At 35.7% G+C, this 17,901-nt stretch overlaps 3 protein-coding genes across 3 annotated transcripts; 1 reads left to right on the top strand and 2 right to left on the bottom strand.

Moving 5' to 3' along the window:
• Positions 1 to 173: 173 nt before the first annotated feature.
• On the bottom strand, positions 174 to 2,740 carry tmem208 (transmembrane protein 208). Its single transcript, XM_067437400.1, has 6 exons — positions 2,540 to 2,740; positions 2,287 to 2,382; positions 2,063 to 2,122; positions 1,508 to 1,644; positions 1,304 to 1,388; positions 174 to 1,209 (listed from the first exon to the last, which is right to left on the bottom strand). Exons 1-6 carry the CDS (start codon positions 2,543 to 2,545, stop codon positions 1,066 to 1,068), a joined length of 528 nt encoding a protein of 175 aa, XP_067293501.1. The 5' UTR covers positions 2,546 to 2,740; the 3' UTR covers positions 174 to 1,065.
• Positions 2,741 to 3,939: 1,199 nt separating this feature from the next.
• Positions 3,940 to 8,774, top strand: LOC137069023 (cytochrome P450 2B4-like). Its single transcript, XM_067437391.1, has 9 exons — positions 3,940 to 4,180; positions 4,271 to 4,433; positions 4,552 to 4,704; positions 4,863 to 5,023; positions 5,402 to 5,575; positions 5,678 to 5,816; positions 6,687 to 6,874; positions 7,096 to 7,237; positions 7,923 to 8,774. Exons 1-9 carry the CDS (start codon positions 4,019 to 4,021, stop codon positions 8,129 to 8,131), a joined length of 1,491 nt encoding a protein of 496 aa, XP_067293492.1. The 5' UTR covers positions 3,940 to 4,018; the 3' UTR covers positions 8,132 to 8,774.
• si:ch211-122f10.4 (cathepsin A-like) lies at positions 8,632 to 16,838 on the bottom strand. Its single transcript, XM_067437392.1, has 11 exons — positions 16,502 to 16,838; positions 16,297 to 16,408; positions 15,906 to 16,043; positions 15,668 to 15,829; positions 15,414 to 15,505; positions 15,212 to 15,296; positions 14,761 to 14,901; positions 14,525 to 14,661; positions 14,272 to 14,434; positions 14,110 to 14,199; positions 8,632 to 13,547 (listed from the first exon to the last, which is right to left on the bottom strand). The coding sequence occupies exons 1-11, from the start codon at positions 16,690 to 16,692 to the stop codon at positions 13,464 to 13,466; spliced, it is 1,395 nt and encodes a 464-aa protein (XP_067293493.1). The 5' UTR covers positions 16,693 to 16,838; the 3' UTR covers positions 8,632 to 13,463.
• Positions 16,839 to 17,901: the final 1,063 nt, after the last annotated feature.

The raw sequence follows: 17,901 nt of genomic DNA, 5'->3' as shown, positions 1-17,901 counted from the left end.
CTGGAAGCCCATCAACATTAAACATCTAACACAGCCATTTCAGGTTTTGGAGTCCACTACTCAAAAGCTCGAGTTGATTTCAGGTGTGTTTGACGTCTTAAACCTAATGCCGGGAGGGCCTCCGGGAAAAGGGTCAGGAGTCAAGACAGTTGTGTTTAAAAAAAGAAAACTCACCATTTTATAATAGTTTATTTATAATTATTGGGTATTCATAAATTTCTCCTGAAGCAACTTATTTTTACAAGGTTATCAAGGCGCAGTTCTTTTTTGCTTTACCTCAGCCATTGAAATGTTAAATTGACATTGGGGGCCACTCAATACTGTAACGTGTGTGTGTGTGTGTGTGTGTGTGTGTGTGTATATGTGTGTTATATATACACACTAATCCATTCAAATTTTTACAAACTGTATAGTTTCATTTGAACAGTTAAAAATGTATAACTAGACAGTCCTTTGTTGCCACACAAGGTACAATTCTTATCTTGCAACCAACAACTTGCACCATCAAAGCAGCACCAGGCTACACATGTAGCTTTAGCAGAACACATCTTGATCTTAAACACTTGATCTTTGATACAGAATCAGCACATGATTTTCTAAAAGGCCTAAAGAGGGAATTCTAAAAGCTGAACTCAAATGCTGTGAATTTTCATGTGGTTGGTGAAGCTCATACAGCCCCAGGTCTAAATTAATGAGGGCAACGGGCCCATGTAGCTGAACCTGTTGAGAGGTCCTCATTACAACTGAAACTAATGATATGAAAGCTCACTATGAAGTAAGTAAAGGCATTGTGTGCATTTAACTCACTTTATGATAAATATAATAAGAAAAACCAAGGCAGATTTATGACCGTGGCGCACCTGAGCTAGAGATTTTTAGACGGATATTAAGAAAGAAAAAGGATCCAGAGGGCTGAAAAGGACGGAGCAGTTGATGACAAGTGGGGGTGCCCAATCTATTGTCTGGACTAACCTGTCGTATCAAATGTCAGAATAATTTAGATTGCATGTTCTTTGTAAGTGTACAATAAATGTAAAAAAAAAAAAGAAAAAAAAAGGAGAGAGTCTAGAATCTCTTCATCTGTCGTCTTTCCTGTCGCCTCTGTTTCTTGTCATTCTTCTCGTTCTCTTCAGGGGCTGTCTGTGAATCGGCTGAAAACCAGGGGCCCAGGAAGTTCGCCCACAGTAAATGCAAAGCCCTTGCAGGTGCCTAGTGTAAAGAGAGAGCAAATAATATGATTACAGTAAGAATGGAATAGAGAAACCTCCATTATGTTACAATCAGACCATTTCCGCAGCCTCACCAAGAGCCAGAAGTACCAGAAGTAGGACGACAAAGTACTGAGGACCTGAACAATAGCAGTAAGGATAATCACATCTTTCAGGTGTCTGCATGTCAATAAAAGAAAAAGTCACTTATGAGTTTTACCATCAGTAATATTTATCACTAACTGGAAAGACAAATATAACAGGGAAATAAATATACAGACAATAAGCATCCAACTCACTCCGCCATGCCCTGTTCCATATTTAGGTCAATTCCTCCATCCAGCAAGCTACCATCTTCAGCAAATATAGCTTTGGCCATTGCTGACATAGATCTGTAGCTGCCGAAGTAGACCGCCACTGCGAACAGTAGCAAGAACTGGAACAAAAGAAACAAAAAGGATTCAGCACAAGACTGGAAGAGGAGTTATGAGTGAATAAGTTACATTTACCCAAAAAATGGAAACCGCCAACAGTTCATTATCTCACTGTTGACTAAAACCCCCACAACAATGATCTAAAGCCTAAGCAAATATAGTGAGATGGATATTAATAATAATTGAGTCTTTTTTTATACATGAAAATATATAACTGCCTGCCTTGTGGAGGACCCTCACATGAGGATGATCATAATTTATCATAATTTGGGTGCCCATGGCAACTAAAAGATTGAAAAACACTGGTCCCTCCATACCCGTTTGACATATGTAGATATGCATGCACCAATCTGTAATTTTGCTATACACAATTACACATCACTGAACAAAACAAAATATGCACATCATTCTGTTACTTACCCATGTCCAAAATGTAGATGAGTTGTAAAAGAGCAAGAAATTGACTGCTGCATAAATAGCCTGAAAAGAAGAAGAAAAAAATCTAATTTAAATAGAGAGAGAGAGACAGATATATATATATATATATATATATATATATATATATATATATATATATATATATATATATATATATATATATATATATATATAAAGGCACACTGAAACTCAGATGCATGCCTTACGTTTGCTCCCAGGATGATTCTGCAATAGAACTTTAGAGTATCCTGGTTTTCTTTGAAGATTTGATTTTTGCCTTTGGTTGCAACTTTTCCTTTCGGCTAACGAGAAATATATTACTTCACATAAAAGTACTAATACACAGACAACCACAATCTCGCCAGTCATACTTTATAATTATTATATGAATAAAGAACACAGTAATTAACGTTAATCATGTTTCTTTTCGAATAGCTGGTTGTTAAGCTTGACTCATACCGGCATCTTCCCTGAGTTCTCCTTCTCGTGTGACGGTTTTTTTTCACCTGGTGACGCCTTTCCCTTTAGGCATCTAAAAAAAACTAACGGTTTCAAATTTTTAATGAATAATCTTGAAAACTAAACAACTACCATATACTGCAAAATAACACATCAGCGTTCGCGAGCGTGTTTCCGGCGCGTGGAAAATGCGTCATAGACCCAATAAACATGCCAACTCCTTGACGCCACCTTGTGTTATGTATGTAAGTTACACTGAAGTTACAGGACTAAGTTACTAACGTTACTACAAAAACAAGTTTAAGGCACTTTACAATCGTATCAATAATTCACAGCAACCGGGACGATTAGACCTTAAAATGGTTTTTATTTTATTGTTATCCTCCAACTTTGGTACATTCATTTTTGGGTACAATGACCTATTAGTTTATTTAACAACACACAAATCTTCTACTAACATTTCTTTGTCACTTTAAAAAACAAACAAAGAAAGAAACAAAACAAAAAACCTTGATCCAAGAGGTTACAATGTATAAAGGTTGTTTTGAGGTAATAGTTGATCAAATAGGCTACTGTGTAGCTTAACAATAATGAGGATTCTTGAATTGGTTGCAAATATCTTGAGACGAAAGACATGATATGATTTAATGAAAAGATTTTCAAGCTACAAAGTAAATGTTTGGGGTAAAAAGTACCGTTGCTGTAGGATACAATGAGTCCAAGCTTTTTTTTATATTGTGAATGATGAAGCTGGGCCCACATGGACTGTGATTATTTGGGAAATATGCTTGCTCTGAAATTTGTCAGTTAATTTTGTTTTCATAGTACCTGATGTTAAAAACTAAACATGGGCTTATCCCATTGGGATTAAGGATGTGCCCCAATGAAGTAGGCCACACTGAGTTGCTGGATCAAAATAGAAAAGATAAATCATTTAATTTTTAGTAGGCTACTACAAAAAAAAAAAAAAAAAACTTTTTTTCTGTTTAAGCTCTGTTGTGCCCTTTAAAGAGCACATGTGATCATAAATTTTATGCACAACCTGCAATAACACTAAAACAATAGTGTTTTTACTTCAATTATTTTAAGAAAGTACACCAAGTTGAAAATACAACTTGGGTTTGGTCACTAGACTATTTTGCCTATCAAAATATAATAAAAAACTTGTTAATGCTGCATAAACTTGCAGCCATTGATGGTTATCTTGAAAGATCCTACACGTAAACAATGTTATAGAGCATATTAATACATAATGGACCTTCAGGAACAACTTTATCAAGAGTACATACATAGTGACATTGACCTCTGGTGGTAAAGTTAATAGACTTTTCACCTATATAGTCTGTGTTTCCTGACTCCAGTTCAACCAAGTTTAAAGAGTTCAGCAGAGTTTAAATAGGTAGTTTTGTGTGCATGCGTATCAGTTCTGTCTAGATTCAATAGCAGATTTCGGACGGGCCGGCCAGTAGATCAGTAAGCATGTTGACCGCACTTGTTCTGTTGTGTCTCGGAGCCTTTCTTTTGTTCTTGCAGTTCAGAATTGGGCGACCTAAAAACTTCCCCCCTGGACCCACTCCTGTTCCCTTTTTTGGTAATTTGCTACAATTTGACCGCATAAACCCATTAAAGGACTTTGACAAGGTAAGCACATCAGTCTGGAACACACATTGGAGACTGCTGCATTAAAAATACTAAATCAAACTAGCTAATGTTTAAAATGTTTTTGTGCAGTTTGCTCAGCGCTATGGATCAATCTACGCGCTGTACATTGGTAGGCAGCCAGCAGTGGTGTTGACAGGGCAGAAAATGATCAGGGAGGCTCTGATCACACGAGCGGTGGAGTTTGCTGGCAGACCAGAGAACATGATGATCAGTCATTTAACAAGGAGCAAAGGTAATCCAGCATACACAAAATATTAGAGTACTCTAGCAGCAAAACATACTACTCGCATAACACAGACAAGTGTATTGCACTGCTGGGCTTATGGGTTCCCTGATAATTTTGTGTTTAGGGGTGATCATGGCAGATTATGGAGACAGCTGGCGGGAACACCGACGCTTTACTCTGACCACATTGAGAAATTTTGGCCTTGGAAAGAGAAGTATGGAGCAGAGGATTCTGGAGGAGGTCAAATATGTCTGTGCACAACTGGAGGAAACTGCTGGTATATACATTCTCCCCGTCTGACACCTTCAATATTTATATTAATACAACACATTTAATCACATGTTCAGTGTCCTATGTTTCAATATAAAATTGTTTAAGACCCAAATTCATGAAGGGAAAACATTTCTTGTCTTTATGTGTCTACAACTCTACCAGGAAAGTCAATTGACCCTCAACATCTGTACCACCAAGCTGCTTCAAACATCATTGCCTCAATCATTTTTGGGTCACGTTTCAATTATCAGGATGAATATTTCCAGACATTAATCACAATTATGGAAAAACTTGCTAAGATTGCCATTGGACCATGGGCAATGGTAAGTGCAATGAGAAAATAAAGGCAGTATCTATTTACATGCAAAGAGCCAACCTTGTTTTGAGCCAACTGCCCACTATTGATCCAATATTTTAATCTTGAGTAGGCATATTACCTCAAGCTGCTAATTATACTCTTTTGTTATTTACACTTACAATACAATAGCCACCATTAAAATATTTTGGACATAGTGCATAAATTGTACACAAGTGGAACCACATACACATTTATATTTACATTTAATTTCACAGATTTTAATTAATTATTTCCCTGTTTATCACTGTAAAGCTGCTTTAAAACAGTGTATTGTAGAGCCATATGAATAAAGGTGACTTGACAGTTTTCTATAAAATAAAAAGGCTTTTATTTTGAATTGCAGCTCTATGAAATAGCCCCAGTGTTGAGGATTTTCCCACTGCCATTCTGGAAAGCTTTACACTATTTTGAGACAATCAAAAAACACATTCTTAAAGTTGTGGATGAGCACAGGAAGTCACATGTTACTGGGCAGCCCAGAGATGTGATTGACTGTTACTTGGAGGAGATGGAGAAGGTGAGTTACTCACGAGTGTTTCTGTGTTATGTATTTTTTGTATTATTATTCAATTGATCAGCTGTTTATGAGTTTAATATTCTTTAATCATTTTATTTTCAGAGAGCAGATCAACGGACCACTTTTGATAACTCACAAATGGCCACTTTGCTGTTTGACCTGTTTATGGCTGGAACTGACACGACCTCTAACACACTCCGAACTTTAACACTCTATTTGATGACACACACTCATATACAGGGTAAAGAATGTAGTTAAGATGTGTCTAATTTAGAGTGTTTATGCTAAAAACATTTGCATGCCAATGTAAATTATCGCTAGGCAATTTATCTTTTATCCAGGTCAGAAATATGATACATTTTTCCAGAATGATAGGTGTGTGTGTGTGTGTGTGGGGGGGGGGGGGGGAGATGGTGTTTTTGTGACATATGACGACAGTTTTAAAATAATTATGTCTAGAATATGTCCCCATAAAACATAAAAATCCAACCTGTGTGTTTTATTGCTAATTTTTGTTTCTAAAAATGAAAAAGCAAGATGTTTCCTGCACTGTACATTTTTTTGTTGGCTTAACTTAAAAACGTAAGTAACCTGGTTGCCTTAAAAGTTTTAGTTTATTGAAATTAAAAATTTGAATTGATATAATGAAGGAAATTGGTTTAATAAATAGAAACTCAAAATATTATTGCATCTGAACCACATAAAAAAATTGAGAAATCATGAACACAGCACAATTTCGCATGTTTCACTGCGTCATCACAAATAAAACACAATTACCCAATATGGTTACAAAATCTTTTAATATTATTTGAATAAAGGCTGTCGAATCTCGTTCATTGTATTAACTCAAATTTTTAATTTCAATGAACTCAAAATTTTAAGGCAATCAGGTAACTTATTTTTTAAGTATTTTTTTTACAGTGTGGCAAGGTTACAGATTTCTCTTACAGATTAATGAATATGCAGTAAAATAAGATTCTGGAATGATATAATGCATTTTTTAAAAAAAATAAATGAAATGTTTATGATAACTTTTTGTAGCATTCGTAGTTTTTCAAAATGTACTTATATTTTGCTTTACATATACTTATGTCTGTTTATACATCTTCAGAGCAATGTCAGCGGGAGATTGATGAAGTCCTTGGTGCTCGTGAGCATGTCACATATGAGGACAGAAACGGCATGCCTTTCGTTCAAGCAGTGATTCATGAGGGTCAGCGTATTGGTGACATTGTTCCTCTAAGTGTGTTTCACACCGCCAGAACCGATACTCAACTCCAAGGCTACAGCATCCCAAAGGTGGCATTTACTATATGCAAATGTTTTTTTTACCTCAGCGTTGCAGTTAGTTACTATGGTACACAAAACTGACATAAAAGAAAGATTAAATTAGAACAACTGTTATTTAATCTTATCAAACCAATGCATCCCCCAAACCATTATTATTGCAACTCCTAAACAGCATCTTCACTCCCACAAGGAAGGTTTGCTAATCATGTTAAAAACATCTGCTCTTTCAGGGGACAATTATCATCCCCTATCTGTCATCTGCTCTCAGAGAGGAAAATCAGTGGAAGTTTCCACATGAATTCAACCCTCAAAACTTCTTGAATGAAAAGGGGGAATTTGTGAAGCCTGATGCATTCATACCTTTCTCTGCAGGTATGTTATGCATGTTTAACTACTGTAATAAGGTCTTTTAATCATGAGACTGATTTAGCTTATTTATCAGTAATTCAACCTGTAATCTAGATCAGCGGTTTTTAAACTTTATGATACCAAGGACCTCCAAGTATGATTTTTTAAATGACGTAAAATCCATCTACTGAAAAGCCCTTCCTAAAATCCATCTACTGCTATACAATTTTACACCAGTAGATGGATTTTTCTGTTACGTAAATAGCAATTTTTACATCATAAATACATCACAGTTTCCAAACTTAAATTTGCTATATTAAAAGTTGGATGTATAAATATCACCATTTTCAATTACAAATGTTTTCACAACAAATGTATGTAAGCAGCTTATGTCCTGCGGTAAGAACCCCAGTGAGTAAGATAAAGGGGACTATAGTGAGAAAAACTAACCGAAAACATCTAAAAGGAAACATACAAATCTGGAAAGTATAAGCTATGGCAAGAAAGGAGGACATTTAGAAATTAAAAAACAGAATGTTTGGTTGACTTTTCCAGGGACCCGTTTGAAAACCCCTGATCTAGATAGGTGCAAGTCCCTAAACTGTTTAATTACAGGATCATTAGTATGATTCAATAGGAAGCACATTTGTGTGGTAAAATGTGAACAAATTTTGTTTGTCTTTTGTACATTCACTTTTCTATTTCCTAGGGTCTCGTGTGTGTTTAGGAGAAAATCTAGCTCGCATGGAGCTCTTCCTCATCCTGGTCACAGTGCTGCGACGATTCCGTCTGATCTGGCCAAAGGATGCAGGAGAGCCGGACTTCAAATATATATATGGTGGAACACAGTCAGTGAAACCTTACCGTATGATTGTACAACTACGTACACCTGGGGAGACATGTGAAACTGTTTATTGACCGTGTTGCTGCCCTTCAGTGAAAACATGCCTCAAAAGTGGTTGTCACAAAATTACACTATACAGGGTAAACTATTATAATGGCACCAGCCTTTAAACTATTAGCTTTTCAGTCAAATTTTAACACACAAGACTTTAATCTAATAAATATTTTAAGTTACTAAACTATGAATGAAATTACAACATATAAAGCAAAAGACAACTTGCACTGACATTTATGAAAAATACCTTTGTCCTAAGATGTTAAACTCTGCAGTTTTATTCTATTTGCTCATTTACCTAATGCCTACAGCAAAGAAAATTAATTTTAATGGTTTAATCAACATACAAAAATCACTTCCAGTGAAAACTAGTTAGACTGTAGCTCGTGGCAACTATAGCCAGTCTTTTAAGATGCATTAAATGTGTTAATGGTGAACCTTTAAATCACAATAATGAGCAGCTTTATTGCATTCATCTTAGCAATTCTTCTCAACCACTGCAATCATGACAACAGTGGTAGCCATTTCATTACTTTTTATTTTGCCTTTAAAATATCATTTAAAATACCCCAATTATAACTAGAGTGTGCTGCCAAACAAAGTGTTGGAACTAAGATTTATTTTGAAATAAATAAATATATATAATGTATTACAAAACATCCACGACACGCTTCCTCTTGTACATTGAATTGTCCTTCCAGATGCTAGCATGAAAAGAAAAGAAACACCACATTAGTGAAAAGCTGTTGGACATTTAAACAATATAATCTTATATCTCAGACTCATATTTAGAATATACATTATTTTGTTTCTCTTTTTACAAGGGCAGAACCAGCAGTACGATAATGCCCAAACTATAGAGAAAGAGAGCTAATGTTGCACCGCAGCGTAGCTCCAACGGTCACACAGACACGGAAGCTTAAATACGGTGTCTTTTAACAACAGAATTAGATAGCAGTATCGATACACTCAGTACAGATTTGTAGAACAGCCCTTTACCTAACCGACAATAACAAATTCGTTACGTTACCTGATTATAAACTTCCTCCATTGCTACACGTGTACCAAGTTCTGCCAAGCACGTGCAAAAGACAACTGGCTTTATTCTTCTTCGTCTGGCTTTATTCTTCTTCGTCTGCCTTCAGTGCCTTGGGGGAGAATACGACTAAGTAAAAGTGGTATGTGTCGCCCCCTATCGACCGTACATTTGTATCAGGTTATGGCATATCCAGCACACGCGAAACCATCCAATCAGTTCTGTTCCATACTACATAATGTCCATACACTCATTTAGGTTTAACAAACAACCAGGGTGGAAGTGGCTGTGAATTATGCTGCGTTCCAGTTCGTTTTGGGTTTTTTACTCTGCCATTCACTCGCTATAACTTCACTCTGTCTTGGTCACTCGGATGTGTATGGAAGCCTATGAGTAGCAATATTCAATTTTGATAAGAAAATATCCATTGCAAGTATCTTAACTGCGAGTGTAAATGCAATTAAGAAAAATAACATTTTAACAGTGGTGGAGGAAGTACTGAATCTCAGTACTTAAGTAAAAGTACAAATAACCAGAGCCATATTTACTTAAGTAAAAGTAGGCATACTACAACAACAATCCTACTTAATTAAAAGTAAAAAAGTACTTGATTTTAAATGTACTTTTAGTATTAAAAGTAAAAGTACTTGTATAACAATTTATTCTTTTATTGTCTATATTCTAGTAATTAAAAAGAGGAAAACAGTATGGGCGGTGGCGTTTTAATTAAGTAAGTTTTGGGTTAATGTAGGCTAATTGTGCGTATCATCTGTTGCCCAGTTTACATTCTGACTCACAATATCAGGGCGATCTGCAGAGTTAAATATCAATATTCAGAAGTAACATTTTCATCAGCTTTGACGTATTTAAACCTACATTTATGAGGACTAATCTTAAATATAGGATATGCTTTAGCTTTCCTTTTATATTCTTAAATTTGATCAATAAATTAAATTAGAATAACGCTATATGGTTGTTAAATTAAATAATTTACAATGACAAATTACAACTGCATTAATGTTATGAGATTGTTTTAACTATATATTTAATACAATAAGAAACGTTGGAACAAATGTTTAAACATAACTAAACTAAACTACCAGTAGGTGGGGGCAGGGTGAGTCATTGAGTCGGTTCGTTCAAACGGCTGATTCGTTCATGAATGAGGCAGCCGTTTACGAACAGGTCATTGAATCTTTGATTCAACTGATTCATTCAAACGCTGAATCATTAATTAACACACTATTGCTGTGAGATGCGTTGTGGTTCTGATGTGGAAATATGATCTGATCTTGGAAATATTTTCACTGCTGTAATAGAACAAAAGCAGTTTATATTGCATATAAAATGTAAGTGACTAATTTTAATGGTGATGGTATTCAGGAAAACAGCACTATTGGTCGTGTCATGTGAAGTTTTTTAACTGTATTATACGTTATAAAATATAAAAACCTTCTCATTTTGAATATTTACTGCAGTATGTTACTGAGTTTCTCTGTACGAGCGCCCTTGGTTTGTTTCCATTTCTCCTCGAGAGGCTGCGCAATTGTCAACAGCACAACCGTCAGTTCATACATTAGCCTATTATTATCCATTAATTATCCGAACAAACCTTAATCTCAAGCCCTGAAACTGAAACGAAACGTTGTATAAATGTAGTGGAGTAGAAAGTAAAATATTTGCTGCAAAATGTAATGAAGTAAAAGTAAAAAGTATGCACTATTGATTCTACTTAAGTAAAGTACAGATACGTGAAAAATGTACTTAAGTAAAGTAACAAAGTATTTGTACTTCGTTACATTCCACCACTGCATTGTAATTATTATTTTGCTACAATTTTTGCTTGAGCATGTTAAACATATTTATTAATTTCTTTAGTACATTTTCACAACTTATAAAGCATTAAAATATATGTTTTAAATAATATGTTAAAGGTCCCATGCTTCGCGTGTTTTCGAAGCTTTGGTTGTGTTTACAGTGTACAATATAACATGAGTTCATGTTTCGCATGTAAAAAAAAACGCAGTATTTTTCACACAATTTACTTATCTGTACAGCGCTGTTTCCTCTGTCCTAAAAACGGCTTCAGCCCGATGATTTCCTTGTTCTATGAAGTCCCTCCTTCAGAAACACTTAACGAGTTCTGATTGGGCCAGCGCTTCCCGCGCTGTGATTGGACAGCAGCTTAGCGCACTTTGCCCGGAAAGGTCCCGCCTGGGGAGATGCAAGCGCTGAATGCGCGCTCTTCTCCACGTGAGAGAGCAACAAGACCACGCCCCTTTTTTTGCATGTTCTTGTGGGCGGAGGGTTAGTCAACAAACGGTTCTATCCCTGCACTTCCAAACCGGCCGTTCGCTGTAGGCTTTGAAAGGGAACTTCTGTTAAATAAAATATCTCGCTTAGCATTGAACTTTGAGCTGTATAATTTTACAGGTATTATTTATGCTCTAACAGCAACATTACACACTAACTAAAGTTTGAAAGATGGAATCGCGAAGAACGGGACCTTTAAAACTGGTGTAGGAAATAGCTAATATAAATTATATTATTCAATTTGAATGATCATTTTGCTCCAAATGTTGCACACATGAATGCATTACCATTTTACATATTCCATTGTCATTTTGCATATTGCATTGCAAATTGAATATTGCTACTTATAGGCTTCCATAGTTGTGCGTCATTGCGTGAGTGCCCACTACTGGCAGAACATTTGCAATGGACTGAATTGGAACGCTAGCCTGACCAGCCAGACCCACATCAAGATGTTTGGTCTGGAAACTCACCATTGACAGGGCTCAATCCGGGGGGCGGGATAAACAGTTGTCTTTCAAACTTCCTCTGCACGGCGTGCACGCAATTGGATAGCTCTACAACCAACCAGAGGTAGATTAAACTTTTGGCGTATCCGGACGGCAAAACTCAGAACACATCTTCCCTTCTTAAGAATGACTTCAGTGCCGTTCTTTGTTCTTCTCTCAGAGAAAAGCTTAACGCCAAGTCTTCCAGAGTCGCGGTCAAAGCTGATTCGAAAGACCGCCGTTCGCCAATTTCTGTGTTTACTAGAAGCACAAGTGCAACTTGGCCGTCATTATGTTAAGCCCCGCCCACCGACTCTATACACAATGTGATTGGCCCGACCAGAGTTTGGTTTTTACAGCTCAGAAGTGTATTGAGAGTTGCTAGACGACACTAGACGACACAGATTAGATTTGCTGCCGCTAGGGTGCGTCTAGATTTCTAGGTTTTATTTTGATCATATTATTCCTACCATTTCCAAACAATTCCCCAATTTCCCCTTGCCAGACCCAGACAGAAAAAAGTAATCAATCTGAAAGGATTATCCAATCAGCGCCAAGCCTGTTGATTGGCATTTGTAAAATGTCCTCTATTATTATAAAAAAAATCTTTGGGAAAATCGTGCTTTGGAAATGCATGATTTGTCAAATTGGCGTCATTCGTAAATGCAGCATATTATTATGAAATTATGATATTATTAAATTATAATACAATTATTATGACTTTTTGAAAAAGCACATTTAATAATGAAAAAATTTATATTTCTAAACAACAATAGTGTGTATGGAAGAGGTAATTGTGAAATATATTAAACAATTAATGTTGTGTTTTCATGTAATTTTACAAAGTAAATAGATACATTTATTTATTTAATTCATATTTGATTAAATTAATTATTTATTACATTAATTATTTCAGAATAAACTGGTACATTTAAATGGTTGTTTTATTGAATTCTTTATTTGTTGAATTATTTCATTCATTTGGTCCTCCATAGCTTTTAGCCAGCGGAGCGATTTTATGAATAACAGCCTAATCATAAGTGTGATTTAGATTTTAAAGGATTAAATCTTACTATAGTAGATAGGCTAGCTGCCTTTTTATACACAAAATATATGTATATCGTTCACGAGTATCAAACACATCCCACAAATTGATTTATGATGTAATTCAGAAATACTGAGCTATTCACAAAATGTAAACAATGTTTTATTAAAATGTTTTATTGAGAGTGAACTTTAAAAAAAAAAAAGATTTTTTTTAGTGTGTATCTATAAAAGTGATTTTTTTAAAAGTGCAAGTTATTTAGAAATAACACTGTGAGAATCACCTCCCATGTTCAATGAAAAAAGCTCAAAAAAAGATTCCAAACATTATATGCAAATTCACATACACCCAATAGTCCCTGAGAAAACTTACAGTCTTACAGCTTCATGTCAAATTTCCAAAGTTAAGGATTTAAAAAAAAAAAAAAATCAGATTTGGTTCTTTAAGACAGGGCATGGTCTGGAGGAAGTTCAGTAAGGCTTATTGAACAGGAAACTCTGTAGCATTTGCAGAGATGGACCAGGAGCCCACTGAGGAACCATGTGACCTGCACCCTGGAAGAGCAGAGTTGTATGTCAAAACAGCTTTGATAAAAATGATAATTTTTCATTCATCAGCTTTTTTAAGATGTTATCAATGTTGAAAAATGATCGATGTTGAAAACTTGTGCCTCTTAATATTTTTGTGAAAACAGTAATAAATTTTTTTCCTGTATTTTTTAATGAATAGAAATTTGGAAAAAAACTAAATGCATTTGAAACAGAAATCTTGTGTGACATTATAATGGTCTATAATGTCAGTTGATCAATTTATGTAATGCATTCTTTCTGAAAAAGTATTAATTTCTTTCCAAAAAAGGAAACAAAAAAAACTTGCATTAAATTGGAGCCTATGACATTTATTTCTAATAAGAAAATGTATAAAATGTACATTATTTTATTTAGGTATTTATTACAATAACAGTTTGGAGCTTTTACAGTTTAGGCTGAATGTCCAACATATTAGAGCCAGTCATATACATTTATATAAAGATTACAAACAGAGGTTGGATCTTATTTAAGCTGGAAGTAAAGTATTCCAACACAGGCTGCATGGACCAACATGCCTGAAGCTTACCTTGACTGTAAGGAAAGTGATGTTGCCAAATTGTTGGTAGAATCCAGCAATCTGCTTATCATGAATCCAGGGCTGGTACTGTGTGCTTGCCTCCAAGAAGAAAAACCCAACATTAAACCTAGAAAGTGCTATAAATTCTTCTGAACATCTCATATAACTTACCTTGAGTCCAAGCTGCTCAACAAACCACTGGTCACCAAGGAAGTTACACGCCATATCGGTATCTCCATTATAGACCAAAGCTCTCAGACCCAAAGCCAGCAGCTTCTCATAGACACCCTTCACAGTTTCGTAAATGGTGTGATACTGGCTTCCCACAACATCACTGCATTAAAAAAAAGGAAGAACACTGTACGCACACATGATCTCATACACCACACACTGAAACCATAAGCAAGGACAGGCTTTAGTTTACCTGCAGATGTCCCATGGTGGTAGGACATCAGGGATGTGCAGCGCCTTTCTTACATCTCCTCGGTTAAGCCAGTTCATCTGAGCAGTACTATTGATGCATGGAGGAACTCCCTGAACACTCTGCGTACTTCCTACTAACTGAACCAACAATCGGGAGCACAATTCACCTTTTTGTACTTTCTAGTTTATTAAAGTAGATTTTGTTAAGTCTGCATGAGTAGAGAAAACCAGCCTCACCTTATTAGCTTCCCAATGTTTCCTGAAATTTCTGAAAAGGTGCTTCATGGCTCTCTGAGATGTGACACCACCAGCACAGTCAAGATACAGTGCATATGTATTTAACCCAGAACTATAGATTATTTGAAATGCATGTGACACCTGCAAAACACAGAAGACTAGTCACAAAGTCGCCATTAAACTGAAGTTGCCCTAGTGTGACATACAAGTGAAACACCTTCTTGAACAAGAAAAAAAGCAGACTTGATTTTGTTCATCTGGAATTATTGTGGTTTGCTATAGCTGTGATCTCATGTGAGTGATGGGTTGTCCCACCCTCACATCGAAAAACAACTTCATATACTGCAATTTTCCATTAAAAACAACAATTGTACACTTTGATTTCATGGTGACTTTAACCATTTGCAGGTTTGTTCAATAAGCAGCGAGCATGTGGAAGTATTCATGTTACCACATCAGAGCAGGACTCTTTAGAATTATTGTAGAAGTTACAGACGCCATTTTGACAGCAGTTGTCATTCAGGTCTTTCCACAACCTACAAGCAGAATAGCATAGAAAAAAAACAAATTTATCAAAATATTCATTGTCAGTACTGTAATATAAATATACACGAGTGGCCACAAATAATGTAGGAGTAATTGATTTAGCTTACTGTTCTCCAAACAGGCCGTGATAGTTACCAAAGTAGATCAGTGATTGATCATTTAGTGCAAAACTACTAAGGCCATTTCCAACAGCAAAGCCCTGCAAAGAAACCAAAAAGAAGAAAAGATAAATAAATAATAAACCTTTCAACAGACAAAGTTAAGATTTTAAATAAAAATTGCCTTCAAAAATTAGCACATAAAAATTTTTTTTTTTAATAAAATATATAAAAATAAAAAAGATATACATATATAAACTTACCTTAAAGTTCACTTTAAGCTGTCCTCCGGTGGCAACTCTCAAACTGAGTGTGGGTGCATAGATGCCTCCATAACTCTCGCCAAAAATGAAAAACTCATTCTGGGTGAAATTTGGGAACTTGGTGAAAAAGCTTTGCAAAGCCAGGTAGTTGTTATCTGCCACCTAAAGAAAAGGTACCTATTCAGGCTTTCAGAAGTCTTTATAGGCTATTACTGTCTTTGATTGTTTACATACTTACCTCATCATCATTGGTTTGATATTTTTGGTCATCTGAGTAGGAGTAACCCACTCCTGCAGGCGACTCAAGATACAGAACATTGGCAATTTTATTCCAGCTGAATTCATTCTCATAAAGGGTGGCTCCATTATCATTAACCTAAGGACAATATATATATATATATATATATATATATATATATATATATATATATATATATACAGGCACACAGAAGAAAAACAATGTTTATGGTTTTGTTTTTTATGGGAAAGCAATTTAAACCTTAATGGAAGAGATTACATAAATGTTTTTCCCCCTATTAAACTTTACAGCTTTGTAGTTCTTAAGTCCTTTGAAATTAAATCAGCTCTCAATAATAATAAAAAAAGAACGGAAGTAGTTAACAACTTACATGAAAGGGTCCATTCTCTGATAGAAACCCATCCAAAGAACTGCAGCCAGGACCTCCATTAAGCCACAGCACGACTGGATCTTTGAGCGGGTCCCTCTGAGACGTCACAAACCTAACACACACACACACACACGCGGAAATTTTCATTCGCCTGAACAAAACATGCTTCACATTCACGCTCAGACAAAAGCCTAGTGAAACTCACCAATAATGCAAAAACTTCCCAGAACTGGCCTTCAGATATCCTGACCACTGACGGTAACTGGGTTTAAAAGCCATGCCCGGCAGATCCAGCACTTGATCTGGATCATACATTCCGCTCACGACATGCACAGAAATGGACAAAAGACAGAAGAAAACTCGAAGAGAAAACATTTTACACAGTATGATGGACATGGAGCTCGAGCACTCCTGCGACCCTGCTGTGGGGTTTGAGTTTCCTTTATAGACTGTAAAAAAAAGGTTTCCTTTCCTCTGACGGTCATATGACTTTTACAGTCGTCAGGTGATACTGACCGATACTGACAAATGTCGCCTAGACTCGGAGAACTTCCGCCTAGCGCTCGCTCTCTCTCTCTCTCTCTCTCTCTCTCTCTCTCTCTCTCTCTCTCTCTCTCTCTCTCTCTCTCTCTCTCTCTCTCTCTCTCTCTCTCTCCTCCCCCCCCCCTCTCGATTATCAGATTTATCAACCATTTTAGCAAATAAATTAGGCCTACATCTTTTCTGGATCAGCTGGATTATTAGTAAGGGAGACAAATACATGTAAGAGACAGATAAATGTTATAAATTTTATTAATAAAATAATACATTTTATTAAACACATGCTTGAGTCGAGTGTCAATACAGTGCATATGTTTTTAACCCAGAGCTATTATTTTAAATGCATGTGACACCTGCAAAACACAGAAGACTAGTCACAAAGTCGCCATTAAACTGAAGTTGCCCTAGTGTGACGTTTACAAGTGAAACGCCTTCTTGAATTTTTGAGTTTTTCTCAACAATTTATGTGAATAATTATCAAAGAAATCAGATATGATAATAAACATTTTATTAAGTAGGCTACATTTATTTATTAAAAATTTTCTTAACATATTTAAATATTCCACACAATTTGCAAACATTTTTGCTAAATTTCAAGATTAGAGTTGAAATAGAATTTAAATAAAACATCGACTGATGTATCATCATTGCGGTTCTCCAAAACAACAAACTAAATGCTATGGGAAATGGACAGGTATCAGCGTATGATGCAATCTCCATATCTTTTTTCATTAAGGCTAATTATTTTTAATTAAAGTCAAACTTGAAATGTTCAAAATATATGTTACTATATATCTGTAATATTTTTTCCTTATTTTAGTTAAATATACTTTTCAATTCTATGCATTTTCAATGTTATTATCTATCAATAAAGTGCAGTACGGATTTTGCCAGAAGCAAATCTTTAAGCTTAAAGGAAGTGAATGTTAGCCTGACAAGCCAGACATTGACAGGGCTCAATCCGAAGGGCGGGATAAACGGTTGTCTTTCAAACTCCCTCTGCACGCGATAGGATAGCGCTACACCAACCAGAGCAACGAAGGTGAAACAGAGCTTGTTGATAGA

This window comes from Pseudorasbora parva, chromosome 1, assembly GCF_024679245.1.
Source record: "Pseudorasbora parva isolate DD20220531a chromosome 1, ASM2467924v1, whole genome shotgun sequence".
In the NCBI taxonomy this organism is placed as follows: Eukaryota; Metazoa; Chordata; class Actinopteri; order Cypriniformes; family Gobionidae; genus Pseudorasbora; species Pseudorasbora parva.
The sequence above is the reverse complement of the archived record's forward strand: the minus strand, read 5'-3'. Positions and strand labels throughout refer to the sequence as shown.